At 49.2% G+C, this 27,984-nt stretch overlaps 1 protein-coding gene across 4 annotated transcripts in view; it reads left to right on the plus strand.

Moving 5' to 3' along the window:
* Positions 1–428: 428 nt before the first annotated feature.
* LOC134396417 (H-2 class I histocompatibility antigen, Q9 alpha chain-like) overlaps positions 429–27,984 on the plus strand; it is an 81,398-nt gene continuing 53,842 nt past the window's right edge. Inside the window, exons 1-9 of one of the 4 annotated variants that reach the window (XM_063122912.1) lie at positions 429–558; positions 3,055–3,333; positions 4,154–4,426; positions 7,822–8,109; positions 9,416–9,502; positions 10,483–10,515; positions 11,495–11,519; positions 13,009–13,042; positions 14,946–16,196. In XM_063122912.1, the coding sequence (XP_062978982.1) occupies positions 486–558; positions 3,055–3,333; positions 4,154–4,426; positions 7,822–8,109; positions 9,416–9,502; positions 10,483–10,515; positions 11,495–11,519; positions 13,009–13,042; positions 14,946–15,029 (1,176 nt within the window). In that variant the 5' untranslated portion in view covers positions 429–485 and the 3' untranslated portion in view covers positions 15,030–16,196. Of the gene's footprint in view, positions 559–3,054; positions 3,334–4,153; positions 4,427–7,821; positions 8,110–9,415; positions 9,503–10,482; positions 10,516–11,494; positions 11,520–13,008; positions 13,043–14,945; positions 16,197–27,984 lie in introns of those variants that run through there. The other 3 variants (XM_063122915.1, XM_063122914.1, XM_063122913.1) reach the window with 3 other exon arrangements.

Genomic DNA, 27,984 nt, shown 5'->3' on the forward strand with positions numbered 1-27,984 from the left:
GGTGGTGAGTGGATAAAACCATGAAATATTGCTTGGTAGATTTGGCATCGCTGAAAAGGAAAGGTAACAAAATTCTGCTGACTGATAATTTTGCAACAAAAAAACCCACAAAACTTGCAGGGCAGCATCTACACTACTGCTTTATAACGGTTTGTATGACCCAATCTATATACCGTTTCCAAACCGCTCTCAAATTGTCCTATCCTGCCAGGACCGATCTCCATCAACCTGTCCCAGATCGCACATTGAGCCCTCCTGCCTCCCCTCGCTCTCTGCCAGCCCCTCCTTCCTCCCCGCTGCAAACTTTCTCTTTCACTTTCCCTGCACCCGGACCGTCGTCTGCCCAGCAACCAATGCCGAAGTCTGAATTCCCTTTTTCCATTGGTCAACTATTTCCCCCTCGACCAATCCCGAGGACTCCTTCGGGGGATGTCCGCAAGCCTCGGAAGAGCGGAGCGAGGCGTCGGCGGCGCTCCGGGGTGAAGATGGGGCCGCGCGGGGAGGCCCTGCTGCTGCTGCTGCTGCTGGCGGCGGGTGCCCTGCCGGGGGGCTGCTCCGGTGAGTACCTCTGGGGGCTGAACCGTCCCGGCGGCGCAGAATCCGCAGCCAGCCTCTTGCGGGGTCTCTTTGCAATGCGCGTAGCATCTCCACCTGGACCCAGTCCCCTCTCCGGTCCTCTTCCGCCCTCCCCAGCATCCCCCAGTGTGGTCGTCAGCTAGAAATGCACCACATTTTCCTTCCACCCCCCCCACCCCCCCACAAAAGCCAGCCTGGGATTAGCGGTGTGGGTGGGGGGCCGGATAAATACAAGAGGAAAGAGGAAGCAGCCTCTTTGGGGGGGGGGGACGACAAAACAGACTTGGAACTTGAACACCCTTAGAGTAGGCGGGTGGCCCCGATCCAGATCGGGATGGGAGTGCAGCATGGAAATAGGTAGCCTGAAAGCACCAGTCTGCCACCTTCCCTTACGCACAATGAGCTCAATATTTACATTAAATCCAAACTGCCCCACTGTGGCCTGGCTTTCTTGGAGGGTGCCAGGAATGCTGGGACTGTCTCTGTCACTTTCTACAATCCTGCTGCATAAATTCTTTGTGGCCATTTGGAGACAAGGCCCATCTCTGCCCTATGTACCGGTCCTGAACTGTCACAGGAAAGAAAGAAATGCAGGAAATGAATAAACATGGTGACCCTATGAAAAGGAGGACAGGGCTCCTGTATCTTTAACAGCTGGATTGAAAGGGGAATTTCAACACCTGGTGAAATTCCCTCTTCATCAAAACCGTTAAAGCTGCAGGAGCTATAGTAGAGTGACCATATACAAAAGAGGGTAGGGCTCCTGCAGCTTTAACTGTTGTGAGGAAGAGGGAAATTCTCCTTTCAATTCAACTGTTAAAGACACAGGAGCCCTGTCCTCCTTTTCATATGGTCACCCTAGAATAAAGCACTCCGAGTCGGTTTCTTTGCATCTCTGTAAGTGTACAGGATACTTGAAAGGTTGTCACACAGAGGAGGGCCAGGATCTCTTCTCGATCCTCCCGGAGTGCAGGACACGGAATAACGGGCTCAAGTTAAAGGAAGCCAGATTCCAGCTGGACATCAGGAAAAACTTCCTGACTGTTAGAGCAGTACGACAATGGAATCAGTGACCTAGGGAGGTTGTGGGATCTTCTCCCACACTAGAGGCCTTCAAGAGGCAGCTGGGCAACCATCTGTCAGGGATGCCTTCTAACTCTGCTATTCTATGATTCTAAGAGGACGGCAACAACTTTATCTGCCGGTTTTTCATTGGCCTTGGATATTGCTTTTCCCATAAAGGAAACCTGGTGTAGTTTCTACAGATGTCAGGACAGATGGTTGGAGCGCTTTAATGCTTTCACCCCGTGATAGGATCATTTCAGGCGCTTCTGCATCGTATCATTCCTGTAAATGCTCTCATGTTCTTTTGTGATGGGGGTGGGCGTTTGAGTACTCTTTGAAAACAATTTTACTATGTTGGGAAATTTGAGACTTGAAACATGTTCAAAGGTGTTGTTTTTTGGACTGAGCTTGATTATGAGCAGGGGGTTGGACCCGATGGCCTTGAGCAGGAGGTTGGACCCTTCCAACTCTACTCTTCTATGATGCTATGAATTTGGAAGCTGGTTTCATAACTAGGGTGACAGGAGGACCGGGCTCCTGTATCTTTGACAGTTGTACAGAAAAAGGAATTTCAGCAGGTGTCATTTGTATGCATGCAGCACCTGGTGAAATCCCCTCTTCATCACAACAGTTGAAGCTGCAGGAGCCCTGCCTAGCGTGACCGGATATAAAAGAGGGCAAGGCTCCTGCAGCTTGAAGTGGGAATTTCACCAGGTGCTGCACGCATACCAATGACACCTGCTGAAATTCCCTTTTCAATAGAGCTGTTAAAGATACAGCAGCCCTGTCCTGCTTTTCATAGGGTCACCCTATTCATGACACCCTTATGACCTGACGCTCCCCCAGATCTGGTTAGCTTCAGGGATGGATCTTAGCATCTATGTCTAAAAACCACGATGATACAGAACCGCCCAGAGAGCTTCGCCTATTGGGCGGTATAAAAATGTAATAAATAAATAAATAAATCCAGCTGTTTACACCCGAACGGCACCAAGGAGCTTTGGATCCACGATTTTTATGCAACAATCCATGGAAAGAGATGAGAGCTGGGAATGCGCGGTGGATCTGGGGCTCCGTAAAGATTCCTGCCATACATCCATATTTTTGGTGGTAACGCAAAGCTTTGGGTCTATGGCTTTAATGGGATGTAGTACACAGACATGCATATGACATGTGAATTGAGGGTGGATTTGTGGTATCTCAACATTAAAAATGATGAAGATCCCTATAGAACCACCTTTCCCTTCTTTTCCCCCCATTGGGACTGAAATCCCCTCGGGGCAGGAGTATAAACTCTCTTTCCCTCCTCATACACACTCTGGTCTTCAAATTGGGGGCTGCTGTATGACAGTAGGATGGGGGGTTTGCCCCCAGGACCCCTAACTCTGCCCCCTCTCTGTGTCTCCTTCCCAGGCTCCTCTTCCTCGCACTCCCTGCGCTATTTCTACACGGGGGTCTCTGAGCCCGGCCAGGGGCTGCCCCAGTTCATCATTGTGGGCTACGTGGACGAACAGCTCTTTGTCCAGTACGACAGCAACACCCAGAGGGCCCGGCCTCGAACGCCCTGGATGGAGACGGTGGGGGAGGAGGATCCCTCGTACTGGGACAGGAACAGCCAGATAGCACAGAACGATGAGCAGGTGTTCAGAGTGGATCTGAGGAACGTGCCCAAATACTACAACCAGAGTGGAGGTGAACTGGGGGTGGGTGGGAGGCACAAAGATCTCTCTCCCTCTCCGCAATATTTATTATTTATTTATTTATTTATTTATTTATTTAAGGATTTTTTATGCCGCCATTCAGCCAAAAAAGGCTCTCCTGGCGGCTTACAAAAGTATTTCTTGACAGTCCCTGCCCACAGGCTTACAATCTAAAAGACATGACACAAAAGGAAAGGGGATTGGGAGGGAGGAGGAGGAGGAAAGGAAAGGGAGGGGGGCTCCTTTCAGAGCAGACGTCCCCCCCCCCCGATGGATCCTCTTTTGTGGGGCTTGATGCATGGGGTGGGAGGAATTGAGGTGGAGGTGAAATGGAGGGCAACGAGGATGATCAGGAGTCTGGAAACAAAGCCCTATGAGGAGAGACTAAAAGAACTGGGCATGTTTAGCCTGGAGAAGAGAAGATTGAGGGGAGACGTGAGAGCACTCTTCAAATACTTCAAAGGTTGTCACACAGAGGAGGGCCAGGATCTCTTCTCGATCCTCCCAGAGTGCAGGACACGGAATAACGGGCTCAAGTTAAAGGAAGCCAGATTCCAGCTGGACATCAGGAAAAACTTCCTGACTGTTAGAGCAGTATGACAAGGGAACCAGTTACCTAGGGAGGTCGTGGCGTCTCTCACGCTAGAGGCATTCAAGCGGCAGCTGGACAGCCATCTGTCAGGGATGCTTTAAGGTAGATTCCTGCATTGAGCAGGGGGGTTGGACTTGATGGCCTTATAGGCCCCTTCCAACTCTACTATTCTATGATTCCACCCTCATCTCCGCCTCACCTCTGTGTGCGTCTCTTTCAGGTTTTCACACCCTGCAGTACATGTACGGCTGTGAGCTGAGGGGAGATGGGAGCGTACGAGGGTACGACCAGTACGCCTACGACGGGAGGGACTACATCAGCTTCAACATGGAGACCCTCACCTGGACGGCAGCTGATTCCGCTGCCCAAGTAACCAAGAGGAAGTTGGAGAACGTGCAGGAAGCCCAGCACTTCAAGTCCTACCTGGAGAAGGATTGCACGGACTGGCTGCAGAAATACTTGGACTACGGGAAGGGGACTTTGCTGAAGACAGGTGTGTATAGGGGAGCTAGTGGAGGGGCTTCCATCCCTCCCTGTTCTCCATCATCCCAGCCTGAGACACAATCCACACAGCACAATGGCTGCACATAGAATCATAGAATCATAGAATAGCAGATTTGGAAGGGGCCTACGAGGTCATGGAGTCCAACCCCCTGCTCAATGCAAGAATCCACCCTAAAACATCCCTGGCAGATGGTTGTCCAGCTGCCTCTTGAAGGCCTCTAGTGTGGGAGAGCCCACCACCTCCCTAGGGAACTGATTCCATTGTTGTACCGCTCTAACAGTCAGGAAGTTTTTCCTGATGTCCAGCTGGAATCCGGCTTCCTTTAACTTGAGCCCATTATTCCGTGTCCTGCACTCTGGGAGGATCGAGAAGAGATCCTGGCCCTCCTCTGTGGGACAACCATTTAAGTATTTGAAGAGTGCTCTCATGTCTCCCCTCAATCTTCTCTTCTCCAGGCTAAACATGCCCAGTTCTTTCAGTCTCTTTTCATAGGGCTTTGTTTCTAGAGCCCTGATCGTCCTGGTTGCCCTCCTCTGAACACGCTCCAGCGTGTTCAGAGGACATCTGGGTCTGTCCCACTTCAGACCCCTGTGGGGGGAAGGATTTTTCAATCCTCCCCCAGATTTCAAATATAAACATCGCTCGGAGAAAACTAGCAGAGTGGAGACAGAGATGGGGGACTGGATTGTCTTCCCTTAACTCTATACATGTTTTAGTTGCAGTGAATTCATTTATTTTTAGTACTGGGGAGCATTCCAATATATGGCCTCCCCCCCCCCCGGTGGCCTGAAGTGGTACAGTCCAGCCTCCTTCTTCCGTTTGGGCAGATCCAGCCTGCAAATGACACAGAAACGCATGATCCGAGCAGATCGCCTGGTCAGGCTTTGGCTGGGTTGGGCCTGTTCAGTCCAGACTGCCAGTGGGAACAGGGCTGCATGTTTGAGTCCTCCCCTACGTTGCAAGTAACCCATCTCTGCCCATGGGGAGCGGCCTCTGCCCCCTTTCTTTCTGGCTTAAAGGAGACCCCCCCCCTCTCTCCTCTCTACCTGAATAGAGTCTAACCTCTTGGAAACGTCCCCCTAGGCAAAACTATGCAAACGGAGCAAGACAATTGTCCGCTCAAGAAGAATAGGAAGCCACTTCTCAAACGCTCCTAACTTCAGAGAGCCTGGTGCGGAGGCAGGTTCTGACGTAATCTAACCGACTTTCTCACGCCTTCCTTCCGCCCCGTGCGTTTGAGCTTCCAGCAGACCCTAGCATCAGCTGGCTTGTTGGGACGCTAACCTCTGGAAGAAATCTCACTTCCCACCAAGTGTGTAGGATTTGGCCTTGAGGAGATAAGCTCCGGAGAGGGCTGACTCCCAGCTGGGGAATCGCCTGTGACAGCTTCCTCACCCACCAGGCTGGCTGGTGTCTGGCGCTGCGTCTTCTAGTAGTGAATCTGATTCTGATTGATTACCTGAAATATCTTCTCCCAAAACAGGAGCAGTAGGGTTAGACATGACACCTCATACACACACTTCTTTGCAAGGATTTTACCCTTTGGGAAGGTCAAAGCGCCCATGTTTTCTTTTCCAGTATTCAGGCAATTTGGCCTGAATGTGTATGAGCATGTGCAGAGTGCTTTTTAATTCCTGATGGAAACAGGGTTTAAAAAGTCATTGTAAGAATACAGTGCCCCAGGGCATGTGCAGAATGTCCGTCTGAGAGTGCTGCCTCTTTTAAATAGAATTAATCAAAAATAACGAAAACACTGACCCCATAATTTCTCTGTTGTGGATTTACATCTCCTTGTAATTCTGGTTATACCTGTGGGCCACCGTTACGCTGTCTCCACTCCTGGCAGATCTACAGGGGAAAAGAGAGTGACAATGGTTTCCTCCCTCAAGGTAACGGTTCAGAGGAACTCAAGAGGACTCTAAGGGATTCCTTCTCTTTCCAGGGCCGTTGGTTTCGTTCACAGAAATGAATAGGAAACTGTATAAAATATGAAATATAGTTAATGAAGGAATTAAGAGACAACAGTTCAAGGGCCATGAAGGACAGCGAGTGCAGAGTTCCTCCCAGAATCAGACTTAAAGAGTTACTTATCAATGGAACCTTCTCAAACTGGGGAGAGGCAACGAGTGGGGTGCCGCAGGGCTCAGTCCTGGGCCCAGTGCTCTTCAACATTTTTATTAATGATTTGGATGAGGAGGTGCAGGGAACGCTGATCAAATTTGCAGATGACACAAAATTGGGTGGGATAGCTAATACCCTGGAAGACAGAAACAAACTTCAAAGTGATCTTGATAGGCTGGAGTGCTGGGCTGAAAACAACAGAATGAAATTTAATAGGGATAAATGCCAAGTTCTACATTTAGGAAATAGAAACCAAAGGCACAGTTACAAGATGGGGGGATACTTGGCTCAGCAGTACTACAAACGAGAAGGATCTTGGAATTGTTGTAGATCGCAAGCTGAATATGAGCCAACAGTGCGATATGGCTACAAGAAAGGCAAATGCTATTTGGGGCTGCATTAATAGAAGTATAGCTTCCAAATCACGTGAGGTACTGGTTCCTCTCTATTCGGCCCTGGTTAGACCTCATCTAGAGTATTGCGTCTAGTTCTGGGCTCCACAATTCAAGAAGGATGCAGACAAGCTGGAGTGTGTTCAGAGGAGGGCAACCAGGATGATCAGGGGTCTGGAAACAAAGCCCTGTGCAGAGAGACTGAAACAACTGGGCATGTTTAGCCTGGAGAAGAGAAGATTGAGGGGAGACATGAGAGCACTCTTCAAATATTTGAAAGGTTGTCACATAGAAGAGGGCCAGGATCTCTTCTCGATCCTCTTAGAGTGCAGGACACGGAATAACGGGCTAAAGTTAAAGGAAGCAGGATTACGGCTGGACATCAGGAAGAACTTCCTGACTGTTAGAGCAGTACGACAATGGAATCAGTGACCTTGGGAGGTTGTGGGCTCTCCCACACTAGAGGCCTTCAAGAGGCAGCTGGACAGCCATCTGTCAGGGATGCTTTAGGGTGGGTTCCTGCATTGAGCAGGGGGTTGGGCTTGATGGCCTTGTAGGCCCCTTCCAACTCTGCTATTCTATGATCCTATGAATTAGGACCAGACTGAGTTGTGTTCAGTTTACGACCCCCATTTCAGGGGAATCCGAATCAAATTCAGCCATTGAAGCAGATGACATTTGCCCCTAAGAGAACCACTCTTCATAGTTGGGTATTTTCAAATCATATCAAGATGTCAACAAGGGGTGTTCAGTCTTTGCTGTAGGACAAGATCCCCACAAGGGTTGTTTTCCTGCTCTAAAGAGCAAAGCATCCATCCTGCCAGGCGCTGGAGAGGTTCTGGGTTAACTCCGAGGCTGCTTCTTTTGCAGAGCTCCCCGTGGTGAAGGTGACGAGCCAGGCGGAGCATGACGGCACGGAGACCCTTGTCTGCCAGGCCCACGGCTTCTACCCCAAGGCCATCGAGACCACCTGGAGGAGGGACGGGGAGGTCATGGAGCATAAGACCTTCCGCAGGGACGTCGCTCCCAATTCGGACGGGACCTTCCACGCCTGGCTCAGCATCAAGATCGACCCCACGGATCGGGACCGCTACCGGTGCCGTGTGGGGCATGACAGCCTGCTGGAGCATCGGGACTTTGCCTGGGAGGAGCCTGGTGGTGAGAGACTGGTGGTGGGGGTCGTCTTTGTCAGAGGGGGCGATTCGGGGAGGTGAATTTTTCCCCACAGAAGAAGAAGGAGGGGTAAAAACTAGAGCACTGACCCCATCCCTGCGGCATCACAGGCTACGTGACAACCGCCCCCCCCCCCCCCCCGTGAGTCCAATACCGACGTCGTTTTTTCTGCCATGTACCTGCTGCCTTGTAGGCCGTAAACTGAAATTATGTCATAGGTCAGCCTTCCTCAACCTAGGGCGCTCCAGATGTGTTGGACTGCATCTCCCAGAATGCCCCAGCCAGCTGGCTGGGGCATTCTGGGAGTTGTAGTCCAACACATCTGGAGCGCCCCAGGTTGAGGAAGGGTGTCATAGGTAAAAGCTGTCCGTCTCTCTCTAAACCTGGGTGGCTGTGAAATCATGAGATTTTCACAAATATTTGTCTTATTCAGGGCGCAGAACACGGTTGAGTTTTTTATATTTCATTTCATACTATGCTTTTATACCGTTTTGCATTTTGAACGGTTTTCATGGTTTTAATTTTTGTGAACCGCCCAGAGAGCTTCGGCTATTGGGCAGGATAAAAACGCAATAAGTGAAATTAATTAATTAATTAAACTTGTCACAAAACGGGAGGAGCAAAGCCCTGTTATGGCTTCCCCCCCCCCCCGGGAGGACACCCCCACACTCCAGCCCTGGAAGGACTCGTACAAACTTTGACAGGGAATAATAATAATTGTTATTATATTTCTTACCCGCCTTTCCATTTTGATCAAGGCGGGGAACAACAGTAAATATAAAATACATAAAACTGAATTAAAACATAACATACATAGAATCATAGAATAGTAGAGTTGGAAGGGGCCTATAAGGCCATCAAGTCCAACCCCCTGCTCAATGCAGGAATCCACCCTAAAGCATCCCTGACAGATGGTTGTCCAGCTGCCTCTTGAAGGCCTCTAGTGTGGGAGAGCTCACAACCTCCCTAGGTCACTGGTTCCATTGTTGTACCGCTCTAACAGTCAGGAAGTTTTTCCTGATGTCCAGCCGGAATCTGACTTTCTGTCACTTGAGCCCGTTATTCCATGTCGTTGTTAAAACATCCTCAAAACATTCTAAAAGCATCCTGGTGGGTGAGGGGGTGGGCTATTCCTTGGACATCTCCCCTTTGGGCAACTTCAGTGTCTTCTCCCTCTGTTGACCCCTCCCCCCAGTCCTCATGGGCCTTCCGGGGCCTCCCCCATCCCAGCAGAAGGGTGTTTTGGGGTTTCCCTTCAATCGCTTTGCTCTTTCTCTCCATTCACCTCTAGCATCCAACTTGGGGCTCATTATCGGGTGTGTGGTGGGGGCCGCCTTTGCCCTGCTGGTAGCTGGGATCCTTGGGATCTATTTCTACAGTAAGTATAAACGTTCCTGCTGGGTCCACCCCTTTTTCAGGGAGTGGGGGGAAATTCCAGTTCAGTCCATGACTTTGGGGCAGGGCTGGCTGGGCTTCTGTGTTCCCCTCCCCAACCCCCCCGCTTCTGTCAGTCCTCAACACGAGCATCTGAAGTGGTGGCAATTGTGCCTCCATTCCGTCTCTTTGCGCGGCGTATGTGGCGAGACGTATCCTAGAATCCTAGAATCATAGAATAGTAGAGTTGGAAGGGGCCTACAAGGCCATCGAGTCCAACTGCCTGCTCAATGCAGGAATCCACCCTAAAGCATCCCGACAGATGCTTGTCCAGCTGCCTCTTGAAGGCCTCTAGTGTGGGAGAGCCCATAACCTCCCTAGGTAACTGATTCCATTGTCGTACTGCTCTAACAGTCAGGAAGTTTTCCTGGTGTCCAGCTGGAATCTGGCTTCCTTTAACTTGAGCCTGTTATTCCGTGTCCTGCACTCTGGGAGGCTCGAGAAGAGATCTTGGCCCTCCTCTGCGTGACAACCTTTTAAGTCTTTGAAGAGTGCTCTCATGTCTCCCCTCAATCTCCTCTTCTCCAGGCTAAACATGCCCAGTTCTTTCAGTCTCTCCTCATAGGGCTTTGTTTCCAGACCCCTGATCATCCTGGTTGCCCTCCTCTGAACACGCTCCTAGTTCTGTCCCTTTCAAAGTGGGTTGAAAAGCAGCTCAGAAATATTAAAACAGTAGTCAAGCCGCCCAGCCAGCCCACCCCACTTCTTCAGATGTTGTTCTGAGCCCTCGTGGTCCAGAGGAGGGCTCTGGAGCAAATCAGGTGGTTGATAGATACGTGGAAAGCCTGTGAGACTCCCTTCCTTGGAGGCTGTGAGGAAGGGATGGGAGAGACGTCTGCTGGGAGGCGTTTCTCATTGCAGGGGATGAGAATGGATGACCTCTGGATGTCGCTTTGAGTTCCGACTCTGATTCTTTCTTTGCAGAGAAACACCAAGATGCCTACATATCAGCATCAAGTGAGTGATCTCTTCCTCTTGGCTTATTTACTACTGTTTACAGGCTAGGCTAGAATGGGAAATGAGGATATAGGGGGATTAGTTGAATTGTGTCTGGGTGTCTGTGTCTCCAAGACTTCAGCTGCCCCTGAAGCTGCAGAGGAGCACCTGCCCAACAGAGAAGGTCCCTGGGAAAGGTGGGCCTTTCATCTGCTTACAGCCAGGGTGCTCCTCCTGGATACGAGAAAAGACACTTGTCCCGAGAAATAAACTGCAGAGAATGAGCCAGGCTGAAAGAAGGGCTCTACTTTTATTTATTTATTTATTTATTTATGTACAATATTTACATACCCCATTCAAAATTTCGGAGCGGCGTACAAGATAAAATACAATAACAGCAGAATAAAACACCTTAAATAGATTTTTTAAAGCAAAATGAAAGGTGAACTGTGAACCGTGGCTGGTCATCAGGGGAAGTCTTCTTGGAACGATGACGTTGAAAGGAATACAAAGTTGGCGCCTGCCTGACCTCCAGAGGCAGGGAGTTCCATAGGAGTGGGGCCACCACACTAAAGGCTCTTCCCCTGGTGGACTCCAATTGGAGGATGGGTCTCTGTGGAACCACCAGGAGCAGGCCCTCGGATGACCTCAGTGACCGGGCAGGTTGGTAGGGGAGAAGGCGCTCTCTCGGGTATCCTGGTTCCAAGTTCTTTAGGGTTTACTTTGTCTGCCTTGTTTAATAGCTGTGTAGCCACCGCTCCCTTCACTGTAAATATTTTCAGGGAGGCTCGCAACTTTTAGAGCGCTCCGTTTCAGGGCAAAAAACCCGTGGTGGTTGCGAGTTGGCAGCTGCGTCGTGTAAACGATGCAGCGCCACTGTGCAGCCACCACAGGGTATACGAGGCGCGTACAGACAGCCTCCAAGAGAGAGAAGGAGCTAAACAGCCCCAGCAATTCCCACCTACCGAAGACCCTGACAAAAAATTCCTCTCCTTTCCAGAACAGCGACAGCAGCTCATGCAATGGTAAGTGTTCAGGGAATCTCACCCCAGAGGGTAAGAGGAGGAACTGTGCCTCTCACTGGGGCTGCTGGGGGGGGGGGGAGGGAGAGAGAGAGAGAGAGAGAGAGATTCCTTCCAAGTTTGTTGCAAACCCAAAGCACCTTCTCTTTGATATACACCCCTTAGCTTCTCTCTCCACCTGGTTCAGAGGAGAAAGTGGTGCCCCCCCTCCTTGGATCCCCCAGCCTCATTCTTTCAGTGCAAGGAGCCGTCCCTCTTAACTGGGGTCCGGCCAGGGCCGGTGCTACCATAGAGGCCACTCAGGTGGCTGCCTAGAGCGCCAAGCTAAGAGGGGCGCCGGGTGCCGTGCAGCACTCACGCACGTTGTTGGCAGTGAGCCGGCCCGGCCTGAGGGTTCAGCTGGGCCTGGGCGGGCGAGATGGCGCCCTGCGCCCGCCCAGCTGAAGCGAAGCCAGGGATGCTGGGGTGGGGGTACGGCTCCACATTTGGACTTCCGCCTAGAAGCCGCCCTCCCAGAGCCGCTCTAGCTACCCGGAAGCCGCTCTCCCAGAGCCGGGAGGCCGCCACCAGAAGAAGCTTGACCCTGGCCCAAGCCAGCCTCTGCCTTACTCCCGAGGAAAGGGCACCGGGTCGCCTCGCCTCTCTCCTCAAACAGGCCGCAATGTCCAAGCAGGCAGGCAAGCGGGACTCCCAGTGCTGGGAGGCCGCCACCAGAAAAAGAAGAAAAAGCACATGCGAGCTCGACCCTGGCCCAAGCCAGCCTCTGCCTTACTCCTGAGGAAAGGGCACCAGGTCGCCTAGCCTTTCTCCTCAAACAGGCCACGATGTCCAGGCAGGCGGACAAGCGGGACTCCCTCTCCCTTCTCCTGGAAAGCTAGGGACTTGTGGACTCCTCGCAAGCAAACTCTCCTGCTTCCCAATCCTGTGCGTGTGGATCAACGGGACTTGTATCCGAGAATGCGTTGCACTGGGAGGCACCAGTGCGGCCCGATCCGCCTATGCCTCCTTACTCGGAAGCCTGATTCCCCCGAGTAAACGTGCGGAGGGGTCGGGACGCCAGGCTGCATAGCGGGTTGCGTTCACACGGAAGTAAGTCCTGGTGAATTCCAGACGGCTCAGTCCCAAATCGAAGTGAGCCAGTCCCAGCTCTCCACTCGGCGCACACGTTTGGACTTCCGTGCAATTGGGGGGGGGGGGGTTCAAGTAGCTCACCTTGCCTAGGGCGCAAAATAGTCTGGTACCGGCCCTGGGTCCGGCTCCCATGTGGCACGTTTGAGCTAGAGAGCAGCTGGGCTCTGCAATCAGAAGCACAAAACCACTGCAAGATGCCATGAAGGCAGCAGGAGGAGACGTTTCCGGTTGCACAGCTTGGCTTCCTCCCAGGGGTTCTTGAAGCCCCCTGAAAAAAGAAAAGGGAAAATTCCCCTCCCCAAATTGTCAGTCACGAGTTCTGCTCAGGGAGAGGCTGACGCCGTGTTCCTTCTCTCTGCAGGGAGCAACCGGGCCATCTAGCGGCCCCGAAGGAGGTGAGTGGTAGATGAAGGGGGTCATTGGTGGGGGGCGGGGTTGCAAAGAGGCCCAGACCTCGAGAGGGAGAGCTCAATAATACCCAGCTGCTGTGTCTGAGGAAGCCCCTCTATTCAGTGGGGAGGCATTGGGGCTACGGAGAAGATTGAGGGGAGACATGAGAGCATTCTTCGAAGACTTGAAAGGTTGTCACACAGAGGAGGGCCAGGATCTCTTCTTGATCCTCCCAGAGTGCAGGACGCGGAATAACGGGCTCAAGTTAAAGGAAGCAGGATTCCGGCTGGACATCAGGAAAAACTTCCTGAATGTTAGAGCAGTACGACAATGGAACCAGTGACCTAGGGAGGTTGTGGGCTCTCCCACACTCGAGGCCTTCAAGAGGCAGCTGGACAACCATCTGTCAGGTGTGCTTTAGGGTGGATTCCTGCATTGAGCAGGGGGTTGGGCTCGATGGCCTTGTAGGCCCCTTCCAATCTATGATTCTAAGGTTGGAAAACATCAGCCCCTGGCCGGATGCTTTGCCAGCAGAACTTTGGTCTGAACTTAGTGAGTTTGACCTTTACGTTTTCCGTCATAACACACAAAGAGCTTGTTTGTAGAGCGACTGAAAGAACTGGGCACGTTTAGCCTGGAGTAGAGGAGACTGAAGGGAGACATGAGAGCACTCTTCAAATACTTAAAAGGTTGTCACACAGAGGAGGGCCTGGATCTCTTCTCAATCCTCCCAGAGTGCAGGACACGGAATAACGGGCTCAAGTGACAGGAATCCAGATTCTGGCTGGACATCAGGAAAAACTTCCTGACTGTTAGAGCAGTACGACAATGGAACCAGTGACCTAGGGAGGTTGTGGGCTCTCCCACACTAGAGGCCTTCAAGAGGCAGCTGGACAAGCATCTTTCGGGGATGCTTTAGGGTGGATTCCTGCACTGAGCAGGGGGTTGGTCTTGATGGCCTTGTGGGCCCCTTCCAACTCTGCTATTCTATGATTCTATGAGAGGACAGGTGTTCATTCATGAGAGACGTGCCATGCAGTGTGTCTGGTCCTGCAGCCAACGCAGCCCTCTGCCCCAGCCCTTCCCAGGCCCTCAGCTGCAGGGCGTCTCCTTTCCCAGCTGCAGGAGGAGGGGGCAGAGGGAGCAGTGAGGGGCCAAAGAGGGACCAGGAAAAGAAGATGGAGAGGAAGGAAGCGCCGGCCTCCTTCCCCTGGTCGCTCACTTTCTCTTGGTGCTGGGAAAGGAAGCCTCCCGCCTCCGAAGCAGCCTGTCTTCTTCGTCGCTGAGAGGACCACTGGCCTCCCCACCAGGACGAGGAGGAGGTGGAGGTGGTGGCATTGATGAAACAGCCAGTCTGTGGCTGAGACACCTACCAGCGTTTGCTTCCCTGGGATGCCGCAGGCACCTTTAAAACACAGCCGAAAGTGTGTCCACAGTGCAAATGGGGCCGGGGGGTGGCGGCGGGGGGGGGCAGCAAACGAACGTCCTGACCCTCAAGGCCTGGAGCCTCTGGATGGAGAAGGCAGTTTCCCTTGTGTATGTTTTGAAACCCTAGCACTCCCCTAACTCCGAAGGAGGGTCTGGATCCGGTGGGTGCCCTGTCAGGCAGCGTGCACGGTTCTGGTGGCAAAGTTATTTGGCTTGGGAGGGTGTGCGTCTCCTCTTCTGGGAAGGAAAGAAGGGCTTCCCCCCACCTCGACCTCAGCAAAGATACACAAGCTGCCGACAGCACTCCTGTGATTTAGGGAGTCTCCCCGCCCCCCCATCCCATGGATTCCTTGCCAGCTCCCTCCTCTGGGGCTGCCCCCTCTGCTCTTCCACCTTGGGGGGAGGTGCTGACATTATCTTGGTGTCACCCCAAACAGACTTTCCCTTTATGTTTCTCTCTCTCTCTCTCTCTTTCTGCAGCTGGACTCTGATGGAAGGAGGGAGAAGAAGAGTGGATCCCTCCGTGTTCCGGATTCTTCTCTGTCCTTCAGTGTGCTCCATTAGCTGTCACAGAACTTCTCTGACTGCAAAGAGTTTGGCTGGATGTGATTTGCTGCTTAGAGTTTGGCTGGATGTGATTTGCAAAGTTTGGCTGGATGTGATTTGCAGTGGCCCCTAAGACAGAGGCCATAGCTAGACCTAAGGTTTATCCCTGGATCATCCCGGGTTCATCCCTGCCTGAGCGCTGGATGCCCTGTGTGGCACTTAGATGAACAGGTTTGACCCCAGGACAATCCTGGGATAAACGTTAGGTCTAGCTACGGCCAGAGTCTGCGTTGAAAAGAATAATTCTAGGACTTTTACCTGATAAAAGAACTCTTAATTGACATGTTATGAGCTTAATTCAATTAATCAACACTACATGAAGGGGCCTACGAAGGATTAAAAAAAATCAGCTCTGAAGGAGAAAGAAGCATATTTTGCTTTTATGAGACGCGTGGCAAAATTGCAGCAGGCATCTTTTCGGAAGACTTGTGCCAGAGAGAATGAGGTGTGGGGATTGGGGGGAAATATTTTCCCGAGAAGCTTTTGCACGTGGGAAGACTCCAGAATGAACATGCATAATAGGGCTACCTTGTGAATGGCTATCTAAAACAAAGAGTTACTGGTCTTCCACATCTTTCTCAGAAACTTCTATGCCCTCCTAAGCTACAATTTTCATGAAGAAATCACTGAAGTAAGAAGATAATATGCCGGTATTAAGTTTTAATCAAGAATTTTGAGGACTTACAAATTCCACGGTGTCGTGCCCCCACTGGAAGAAACCTTGGAGTAGGAGCTGGAAGACCAGGAAGTATCCGCCACCAGCAATGCCCAGGATGTGCCGGGAGACCAGGAGGATCCCGGCCCCTCAGGGATGACTGCTATGAGGGCATCCCCTGTGGAGGACAAAGACTCTGCCTTGGAAGTGGAGGTGGTGGACACCACCACCCCTGAGCCCTTGGGAGAGACTCCACCTGAAAAGACTGGACCTCAAAGGAGCCCTAGGCTGAACCAGAGGCTTCGGCCTGCTCCTTGTCTACTGTGTGGCCTTGGGACCTTGTGGCCTGTGCTCTGGGCTGCTGAGGCCTTGCCTTTTACCTCTTTCTGCTAGCCATCTTGGAACTCTCAGGCTTCGGCTATTGGGCAGTAATATAATAAATAAATAAATAAAATATGTGGAGATAGAAATATTTGGTGTTTCACTGGAGTTCCACTGTTTACAGACTACAGAGCCTGAGTGGTGGGTGGGTGAGGCGGAGGAAGATTGGGGGTGGCACAGAGAGAGCTGAAAAACACAAAGGATTTGGGGTTAGGTTCCTGGTTGCATTATGGGAATCAATGCCATCTAATGACCATAGGCTGACCCTATGAAAAGGGGGACAGGGCTCCTGTATCTTTAGCAGTTGCATAGAAACTGGAATTTCATTAGGTGCCATTTGTATATATGGAGAACCTGGTGAAATTCCCTCTTCATCACAACAGTTAAAGGTGCAGAAGCTATACTACAGAGACCAGATTTAAAAGAGGGCAGGGCTCCTGCAGCTTTAACTGTTGCGATGAAGAGGAAATTTCCCCAGGTTCCCCATATATACAAATGACACCTGATGAAATTCCCTTTTCAATACAACTATTAAAGATACAGGAGCCCGGTCCTCCTTTTCATATGGTCACCCTAGTTTATTATTCCCTCATCCTTTTAGATAGGGTGACCATATGAAAAGGAGGACAGGGCTCCTGTATCTTTAACAGTTGCATAGAAAAGGGAATTTCAGCAGGGGTCATTTGTATGCATGTCACACCTGGTGAAATTTCCTCTTCATCACAACAGCTAAAGCTGCAGGAGCTATATTGCAGGTATACTGTGACCAGATTTCAAAGAGGGCAGGGCACCTGCAGCTTTAACTGTGGTGATGAAGAGGGAATTTCACCAGGTTCTCCATATATACAAAAGGCACCTGCTGAAATTTCCTTTTCAATACAACTGTTAAAGATACAGGAGCCCTGTCCTCCTTTTCATAGGGTCACCCTAAATGACCAGGAATATTGTTCAGGATATGGGACAGAATGAGGTTGGTGGCCAGATGGAATTTACTGCTTAGAGTTTGGCGGGATGTGATTTGCAGTGGCCCTAAGACAGAGTCTGCATTGGAAAGAATAATTCTAGGACTTTTACCTGATAAAAGAAATCTTAGTTGACATGTTATAAGGAAGGGATTTCGGCTTCCAGGGATACCGACTGGGTGAAGATTAGGACTCTGAAGTCCTGGCACCTATTAAGTCTTCATCCATTGCTGAAGGAAGCTGGGGAGATTCCCTTGCTTGGAATTTTGTTTAATCTCCTGGGGATCAGGTGGGCAGGGGATATGGAATCTCTGGGGCACGTGGGGTGTTTTCCTGGTCTGAAAATAAAGCCTGCATCCTGCCAGGCCCTGGAGAGGCTCTGCATTAACATGGATGTTGCCGTTTTCGCAGGTGAAGGTGACATTTAGGGTGGATAACGACAGCATGGAGACCCTTGTCTGCCGGGCTGACGGCTTCTACCCCAAGAAGATGGTAGAAAGGTTTATTTAGGGTGACCCTATGAAAAGGAGGACAGGGCTCCTATATCCTGTAACAGTTGCATAGAAAAGGGAATTTCATCAGGTGTCATTTGTATATATGGAGAACCTGGTGAAATTCCCTCTTCATCACAACAGTTAAAGCTGCAGGTGCCCTGCCCTCTTTTGTATCTGGTCAAGAGGGCAGGGCTCCTGCAGCTTTAACAGTTGTGATGAAGAGGGAATTCCCCCAGGTTCCCCATATATGCAAATGACACCTGCTGAAATTCCCTTTTCTATGCAACTGTTAAAAATACAGGAGCCCAGTCCTCCTTTTCATAGGGTCACCCTAGATGGGAATGCATTTTGGAGGAGGACAACTGAGTTTTCTCTCTCTCTCTCTCTTTGCATTTTCTGGGTTGTGATAATAAGGCAGAAGAGTTATCAGTTTTTGAATATAAGTATGTTGTCACTGTCTACGACTCATATAAATAAAATACCTGCTGCTTACAGTTGTCATATCCATAATATCCATAATACACTCACACACAGGAGTCCTGTGTGTTTAAGAACTTCACCTCAGGTAGAAATCCAACAGGTGCAGCTTCTCCACCAATTCATCTTCAGGCTGAGAAAAGCTGCACCGGATGATTTTTTTTTTTTGCCTGCCTGCCCTCAATATCAGGTTGGGTAAGGTAGTGCTCCAGTTGTTGCTATGGAAATGTGTTGGCTACAGCTGCAGAGGAGTTCAGGCGAGGAAAACACTTCCGGGTTTTTCAATGGCAGGTTCAGGGTCTGTGTTCGAGGCTGCCTCTTCTGGGAAATCAGGTGAGAATGAAGAAGCCGCCGCTCCCTCACTGGGCGCCAGAGGGCACTGTTGCACCATCAAAACCACATCTTTCTTTGGATGGAAGAAGATATATTTGCGTGTGTCTGCTTGAGAGAGAGAGAGAGAAATGGGCCAAGCTAGACATGTATAGACCCATCTGCTAAAACGCTTCGTAGATGAGGCAAGCAGGACTTAAACAACTCCCGTTGCCCTATTCTCATTCCAGCCAAGTAGCTGCTCTGCCAGCTTGCTATTTCTGTCTGCCTCACGCTTGGCTCAAGTTTCAAACTTTCTGTGCGACTGACAATGGGATGTGTGCCAATGATTCTGCTGGCAAAGCGTCCGGCCTTTGCCCGGGACATTCCCCAGGCAAGGTTTTGCAGCCTTTCAGCCTTCCTAACATAACCTCCACCCTCTGAGGCTGGGGGCTTTAATAGGTGAAAATCTGGTGAAATGGAAAGATGGCCAAAGGAATTCCCACCACAAAAGAAACCAGTTTAGTCTCTTGGGTGATGCTGGTGTTTACAGCCATCTGTCAGGGATGCTTTAAGGGGGTTAAATTGAGCAGGGGGTTGGACTTGATGGCCTTAGAGGCCCCTTCCAACTCTACTATTTTGAGATTCTATAACCCGATCCACAAAGGCTTCCTCATTCATTTCAATTGAAGCAGGTTGCTACATGTGTCCAGTTGCACAGATGGCTCTGCCTTCCCCAACCTGATGCCCTCATCATCATCATTATTATTATTATTATTATTATTATTATTATTATTATTATTATTATTATTATTATAGTTTTCAACAATTCATCAGATAAAATACAGTATAAAAATACAAATAAACACAATTTGAAACAATGCAGACAGCTAAAAACAGTTTCAATAGAATGCAAACCTGTTTCGTTGGCTGGCATAAATGCCCCATCTTATGCCATTAAATACCTGGGAGTAGAGGGCAGTCTTAAACTGGCACCAGAAAGTTGACAGTCTTGGCGTTAGGTGGGCCTGAGTGGGAAGCACATTCCACAGTTGGGGGCCACCACTGAAAAGGCCCTCTCCCTTGAAACCCTCCAATCTTCCCTCATCAATGGCACTTGGAGGGGGTACCAGATCTTGATTGTAGTGTCCAGGTATATTTAGGTTAGGGGAGTTGTTTTGTCAGGTATTGCGACCCCGAGCTGTGTAAGGCTTTATAGGTTAACACCAGCACCTTGGAATGTGTTGGAGTACAATTCCCATCATCCCCAGACGGCATCACCAACAGATTTTCAAGGCACCAGGGTTGGGGAAAGCTGTTCTAAATCCACCACTGGAATAAACAAAGGGCCCAGAAAGACCCAGACAACTCTGTGCTCACCTGAAGGCAGAAAATTGCTCTTAAAACTCAGCCCTGGAACCAATGGGGGTTGGGGGACAAAAAACAGCTGGGGAGATGAGGTGCAGCCAAGAGTGCCTCTGAGCATATTTAGAGTGCCTTCATTTTATGGAACAGCCACCACAACCGGCATTTCCCACTCAGGGTGACAGTGGCTTCACAAAAGCTGGAAACTACCAAATGATCAGTGGTTGGGCTGGGGAGCAGGGGCTGGGGGTGGTATCTAGGGAACCCAAGATGGCCGACATGGTCCTACACCCCTGACTTAAATACTCCAAAAGGCAGGAGTACTGCTCCTACATCAGTTCTCTAGGGAATCAGCCAGAACCCCCAAACACTGTGAGCTTACAGAGTCCGAAATTTAGCTCTCTGTGTGTTGCTCAGGAACTAAGGTTAATTTCTCCACAGGGCTTGTCATTGTGGAATGGGCTGACGTTATTATAATGCAAGCCGTGGCTGTTTGTTACGTGTGAACCCTGCCAGGGTAGGTTGTTGGGATGGTTAACAAACCTCCCACAACCCTAAACAGGCCATCAGTTCTGGGTGGTTTGTTAGCCATTCCAGCAACCCACCCTGGCTGGTGTCATGTCTAACCCTACTGCCCCTGTTTTGGGAGAAGGTGTTTCAAGTAATCAATCAGACTCAGATTCGGACCTAGAGGAGGAGGCGGCACCAGACACCAGCCAGCCTGTACCATTGGGGGAGGAAGCTCTCATGGGCGATTCCCCAGCTGAGTGTCAGCCCTCTCCACAGCTTATTTCCTCATGGCCAAATCCTACACACGCAGTGCGAAGAGAGCTTTCTTCTGGAGGAGAGCGCCCTGACAAGCTAGCTGATGCTAGGGTCCACCGGAAGCTAAAACGCACAGAGCGGAAGGAAGGTGTGAGAAAGTCAGTCCGACTAGGAATGCGCCAGAACCTGCCTCCGCACCAGACTCTCTGAAGTTAATGGGCGTTTGGGAAGGGGCTTCCTGTTCTCCTTGGTCGGACAATTTGTCTCGCTTAGTTTGCATAGTTTTGCCTAGGGGGAAGTTTCCAAGAGATTCGACGCCCTTCAGGTAGAAGAGATGTTTGCTGCTTAATAAAAGCTTTGTGGATTACCCAGCAGGCCTCGTCATTTGCCTCCCATCGAAAGCAGGAGCTTTCTGAGAAACACAACAGTTGGGTTCACATGTAAGAACAAGCCACTGTGTGCCCCTGCCACAGCTTGCATTTTTAAAATGGCGTCTTGCGTCTTGACAACAAGCCCCCTGCAGTGGCTTGTCATTATGTGCAAACCACGTCTCAGTCTTATTCAAAACTGCATTTGCCTTTTTGTGTCCTTTCACTCACTCACTCACTCACTCACACACACACACCTAGATTACAAAATCCTTAACTGGAAGTGTGTGTGTGTGTGTGTGTGTGTGTGTGTGAAGGGGGGGGGAAAATATGCCCCTGTTCAATATTTCCAAAGTTTTGAGTTGAAAGGGCAGTTTCCATGACAATGTATCACCTGTAGTTTACCCAACCAAAAGATGGACATACCTGTCCCATTATCCCTCTCTTCTCCAACCCTAGGGTGACCATAACAGTTGTACTGAAAAGGGAATTTCAGCAGGTGTCATTTGTATAGATGAAGAACCTGGTAAAATGTCCTCTTCAGCACACAAGTTAAAGCTGCAGGTGCCCTGCCCTCTTTTAAATCTGGTCACTCTAGTAGAGCTCCTGCACCTTTAACTGCGGTGATGAAGAGGGAATTTCACCAGGTTCTCCATCTATACAAATGACACCTGCTGAAATTCCCTTTTCTATGCAACTGTTAAAGATACAGGAGCCCTGTCCTCCTTTTCATAGGGTCACCCTATCCAACCCCCAATCTCCCAATATATTGAATATTTAACTGCCTCTTTTGAAATTACATTTCCATAGTCTCATATCCATTTGTGTGGATTTTAAATATATGGCATGAAAGTTAGAAGCCCATGAGCGGGACTATGGTGTGTTTGTTTATGCTTTCTCACGCCCTGTGACTCGCTCAAACAGTCCCTTTTATGATTTCTCGGAAACCACCTGATTTCTGTCTTTGCTGGGGCAGGAAGCAGCCGGCAGGGAGCAGCAGAACATCACAAAAGCAGCGGGGGAAGACGGGTTACTTTTTTTTGGCGTGTGAGCATTTTAAAACTCTATGTAGGAATTTCCATGACTCCCAGGAGCATTCCAAACATCTACTGATGAGGGTGGAAGCTGAAATGTTTAAATATAATTTGAAATTTCTATGTTAGTCTATCCACTTATGATGATGATGATGATGATTATGATGATGATTGAACCACATTGAAGAGAGACTAAAAGAACTGGTCATTGTTAACCTGGGGAAGAGAAGACTGAGGGGAGACATGATAGCACTCTACAAACACTTAAAATAAATTTAAATACCTTTTAAATACACAGCGGAGGGCCAGGATCTCTTCTCGATCCTCCTAGAGTGCAGGACACGGAATAATGGACTCAAGTTACAGGAAGCCAGATTCCGGCTGGACATCAGGAAAAACTTCCTGACTGTTAGAGCAGTACGACAATGGAACCAGTTACCTAGGGAGGTTGTGGGCTCTCCCATACTAGAGGCCTTCAAGAGGCAGCTGGACAACCATCTGTCAGGGATGCTTTAGGGTAGATTCCTGCATAGAGCAGGGATTTGGACTCAATGGCCTTATAGGCCCCTTCCAACTCTACTATTCTATGATTCTATGAATATCCTTTGATGACAACTGTTTACGATGACCATATGGAAAGGAGGACAGGGCTCCTGTTTCTTTATCAGTTGTATTGAAGATAAAGCTGCAGGAGCCTTGCCCTCTTTTGTATCTGGTCACGCTAGGCAGGGCTCCTGCAGCTTTCACTGTTGTGATGAAGAGGGAATTTCACCAGGTGCTGCATGCATACAAATGACACCTGCTGACATTCCCTTTTCTGTACAAGTGTTAAAGATACAGGACCCCTGTCCTCCTTTCCATATGGTCACCCTAACGCTGGTTTATAAATATCTTAAATAAAGGCACAAACCTATGCATGTTTAGACAGAAGAAAGTCCTACATCTCCCAGCATGCCTCAGCCATGTAGGCCTCCCCCCCCTGTATAAACTAGGGTGACCCTATGAAAAGGTGGACAAGGCTCCTGTATCTTTAACAGCTGCACAGAAAAGGGGATTTCAACAGGTGTCATTTGTATACATGGGGAACCTGGTGAAATTCCCTCTTCATCACAGCAGTTAAAGCTGCAGGAGCTATACTAGAGTGACCAGATTTAATTGGGGGCAGGGCACCTGCAGCTTTAACTGCTATGATGAAGAGGACATTTCACCAGGTTCCCCATATATACAAATGACACCTGCAGAAATTTCCTTTTCAATAGAACTGTTAAAGATACAGGAGCCCTGTCCTCCTTTTCATATGGTCACCCTAGTATAAACATGCATAGCTTTGTGCCTTAACTAAGAAGTTACAAACAGGGACAGTTACGAAATCCAAAGAGGGCTGGCTGAATTAGAGCAGAGAGAGAGAGAGAGAGAGAAATTGCAGGCGGATCCACCTTGGACAGGCCTGTAACTAAAGACTTTTCATTGCACCCCCTAGACCATTTAGCTTCTATACAAAAACAGTATCAGAACATTGATTTGTTTTGTTTTTCTAAAAGAGCCAAGGCAATCCTGGCTCCACTGTGGGAACCACCCAGGGACTTCCCAACTTGACTCAGAGAATATGGGCATGTTTGGGAGCAGGGAGGATACAGTATGGCACAGTACAGGACAAGGGCCACTGGGAAACCATCCAACAGTGAATCCGACTGTTAGATCCGGCCTTCTGGGGAATTCCAAGGCACAGGAGTGGTGGTGGGGTTAAAGTATGGGGCACAAGTGTGAGAAATTTCGAGATAAATCCCCACTGAGTCTAGTTGTTCACACAGTGGCCATTGACCACTATCTCTGAGCCTAGCCTACTTTATAGGGTTGTTGTGAGACTGCAATAAGACACGGATAACTTGTCACCTGCTGTGGGACCTGGGGGTAGAGTGGAAGGAATTTCAAGCTAGGGATCCATCAGCTTGCAGAAAGATAAATCTAGAGTACATACTAACAACCATAATGCAAGAATTCATTATGCCATAATTAATGGGCTCATCTTTAAGGTGCTACAACACTCTGTTGTTTCAGCCGGTACAAATGGTGACGAAGTTGGGTCTAGTCTTAATGAGAGGTGGAAAAACCTACCTGTGAGAGCTAGAGTGGAGATGCTTTGCATTCCAAAGACAGCGAGAAACCCAAACATGGAATCCAGGAGTCCCGGGTCCTGTTAGGAGTTCATTCAGGAGAACCCAGGAGTCCTGGCTGCCTTTTAGAGAAAGGGCTTTGTAGCAACAAGACTTTGGCCCTCTTCAGAAGACACCTTAAACCACGGTGAATAAGGCAGAAAGCCTTATTCACTGTGGTTAAAGCCATGGTTTAAGGTGTCTTAAACAAGGCCTTTGTCCCGTGGAGAAATAATAGCATCTCTCTGCCTGATGGACTTGCGAAAGTTTGGATGAAATGTGCATTTGCACAGGCTCAGTTTGCTATTTCTTCCTACGGCGCAGAAATAAATGTTAAGATGCCCAGTTTGCCTTTTGTAACTTCCCCATTGGGTTACTGGGTCCTGCAATGGGGGGAGAGGGAAAAAACCCGCGCCGTTTCGCTGATGGAGTATTCTGTACAGATTCACTGCCAAGTTGTATTGCTGCTGCACCACTGTGACTTTCGGTTTCTGCCTTTGCTGGCTGGCTTCACCCATAACAAAGCTCTGCTCTGCAGTGGAGGAAGCGGGGACGGGAAGGCAGCTCCACCGAAGCCATTTTGTGCAGGTCGGGTGTGCAGAAGAGATAGAAACAAAATGGCAGCGTTTACCAGGAAGCAGCTGCCCTGAGCGGCTATCTGTCTGGTGGCACTGCAGAAACATGGTGTCATGCGCTTTAAAGATTATTAAAAGTCTCAGGCTGGGTATGCAAATCCCAGAAATGACTGAATATCTGTTGCAGTTCTGACAGCAACACTTTGCACTGCCTCCAATACTAGTTTAAGCCTCACAATGTAGACACAACTCGCTCTCCCGCAAGCCATTGAGAGGCCCTGGTCGATCGAATCCTCTTTCCTCTAAAGAGGAGTCTGCTGTGGGGGTCTGCAGAAAGGCACACACACTCCCCGTTTGCCCTAAAACTGTGGGACCTTGTTCCCTAGGGCAGTGGTGGGCAATGTGTCACCCTCTAGATCAGCCTTCCTCAACCTGGGGCGCTCCAGATGTGTCGGACTGCATCTCCCAGAATGCCCCAGCCAGCTGGCTGGGGCATTCTGGGAGATGCAGTCCGACACATCTGGAGCGCCCCAGGTTGAGGAAGGCGCCCCAGGTTGAGGAAGGCTGCTCTAGATGGTTTGGCCTACAACTCCCATGATCCCTCATCATTGGCTGTGTGCTAGCTATGGCAGATGGGTGCTGTAGGCCCAAATTATTTGGAGGGCCACAAGTTGCCCGCTCCTTGTCTAGATCATGGTAACACTTTTGGGATGAGTGTGTGTGGAGTGTGGGCTTAGTGCTGAATTCAGACAGGGCAGGGTTGCTAAAATCCTTCTTCCGGAGCTACAAACACAACATAAATTCTAATGAGAGGCAACTCCCCTGCCCATGTTGCAAAGACCTGAAGGCCAAGCAGATACTACTTATAAATAGGGTGACCATAAGAAAAGGAGGACAGGGCTCCTGTATCTTTAACAGTTGTATTGAAAAGGGAATTTCAGCTGGTGTCATTTGTATATATGAGAACCTGGTGAAATTCCCTCTTCGTCACAACAGTTAAAGCTGCAGGTGCCCTGCCCTCTTTTAAATCTGGTCACTCTAGTATAGCTCCTGCAGCTTTAACTGTGGTGATGAAGAGGGAATTTCCCCAGGTTCCCCATACATACAAAAGACACCTGCTGAAATTCTCTTTTCTATGCAACTGTTAAAGATAGAGGAGCCCTGTCCTCCTTTTCATATGGTCACCCTACTTATAAAACTTCCTTATGAAATCCTGGCTCTAAAGCATAATAATCTGATTCTCTATCGCAGCATGAGTCATTAAACAAGCTTTTATACAATTTATTATTATTATTATTATTATTATTATTATTATTTATTTATTTATTTATTTATTTATATAGCACCATCAATGTACATGGTGCTGTACAGAGTAAAACAGTAAATAGCAAGACTCTGCCGCATAGGCTTACAATCTAATAAAATCATAGTAAAACAATAAGGAGGGGAAGAGAATGCAAACAGGCACAGGGTAGGGTAAGCAGGCACAGGGTAGGGTAAATACATTGTAATTGCCAAACTTACCCCCAAAGAAATAATTAGACTAACCTGAAGAAAAACACGATGTTAAAATACATAATAATAACTAAAAAGTCCTCTAGTGACCAGATACAAAAGATGGCAGGGTTCCTGCAGCTTTAACTGTTGTGATGAAGAGTGAATTTCACCAGGTGCTGCATGCATACAAATGACACCGGTTGAAATTCCCTTTTCTATACAGCTGTTAAAGATACAGGAGCCCTGTCCTCCTTTTCCGTAGGGTCACCCTACTACTCACTGAAAAGCCTAAAGTGAAATGAATATTACTTGCTTATTTATTTGTGATTGCACTCTGTCCCTCCTCATCGTGATAAGAGAACAGAGGGATTATCGTTGTATACTGGGGCAAAATAGGGCACGGCGTGGCATCCAAGCCAAAGGCTGTTGGGAAACATTCCAGCACAGGAGGTGAGAAGCACAACGTGAAAGCTTATGCCATTGTCAATACGTTAGTCCAGGCATGGGGAAGATCATAGAATCATAGAATAGCAGAGTTGGAAGGGGCCTACAAGGCCATCGAGTCCAACCACCTGGGGGCTAATAATAAACAGCTATTAACTGTTTCAGCCTGGAATTTTGCATCCTAGAGAGGACTGAATGCTTCCAACAGTTCTAACAGCACTACTTGCCACTGCTTTCAACAGTTTTATGCCCCACAACATGTCTCATTATTACCTCTACAGCCCACTGAGAGGGCCCTCCTGACCTAACCTTCCTAGCTTCCTCTTAAGAGTCTATTGTGGCAGCCTGAAGAGAAGCACGCACACCCTATTTACCCTATGGCACTCTGTTCCCTGGGGCAGACTGGCGCCCTCCAGATGTTTCGGACTACAACTTCCATCCGCCCCAGCCAGCATGATGGGTGTTGTAGTCTGCAACATCTGGAGGGCACTACTAGGTTGGGGAAGGCTGCCATGGTGAATCCTCAACGTCAGAGGTTGAGCATAGCTTCAATGCAAGGGAAAACTTCTTAATTTGGTCTAAATTCAGGTAGGGAAGAGTTTGCTTCTGCAGCAGACGAATGAGTAAATTGATAGATTTTTTTTAGTCCTTTTCCTCTCTATTCAGTACTAGTGAGACCACACCTGGAGTATTGTGTATGATTCTGGGGACCACATTTCCAGAAGGACATTAACAGGTTAGAACAGGCTCAGAGAAGTTCAACAAAGATGATACAGGGACTTGAGGACAGGCTGAAGGAACTTGGGACGTTCAGTCTGGAGAAAAGAAGACTGAAGTAGATATGTTAGCAGTGTTCATAAAAGGGTGCCACAGGGAAGATCATAGAATCATAGAATAGCAGAGTTGGAAGGGGCCTACAAGGCCATCGAGTCCAACCCCCTGCGCAATGCAGGAATCCACCCTAAAGCATCCCTGACAGATGGTTGCAAGCTGCCTCTTGAAGGCCTCTAGTGTGGGAGAGCCCACAACCTCCCTAGGTCACTGATTCCATCGTCGTACTGGTCAAGATGGTCAAGAGCTATTTTCCATGGCCACAGAAATTAGGGCCCAAAATAATGGGCATAAGTTACAGCTACCTAGATTCTGAATAAATATAAGGAAAAACTTCTGCTGGACAGTAAGATCTGTACAACAGTGGAACAGTCCACCTATGGAGGTTGTGGGTTCTCCATCTCTGGAGGTTTTAAGAAGAGTCTGGACAGCCACCTCTCATGGGATGGTTTTCCTGCACATCACAGAGGGTTGGACTAGATGATCTTTATGGTGTTCCAATTCCACAATTCTATGATTCTATTTTTATATATAATAAAAATAATAAATATGTCTCAAGGTCACAATCCATCCCAGAGATAACTTTGGCTTTCCCTTAAGAAA

This window comes from Elgaria multicarinata, chromosome 3 (assembly GCF_023053635.1).
Source record: "Elgaria multicarinata webbii isolate HBS135686 ecotype San Diego chromosome 3, rElgMul1.1.pri, whole genome shotgun sequence".
Classification (NCBI taxonomy): domain Eukaryota; kingdom Metazoa; phylum Chordata; class Lepidosauria; order Squamata; family Anguidae; genus Elgaria; species Elgaria multicarinata.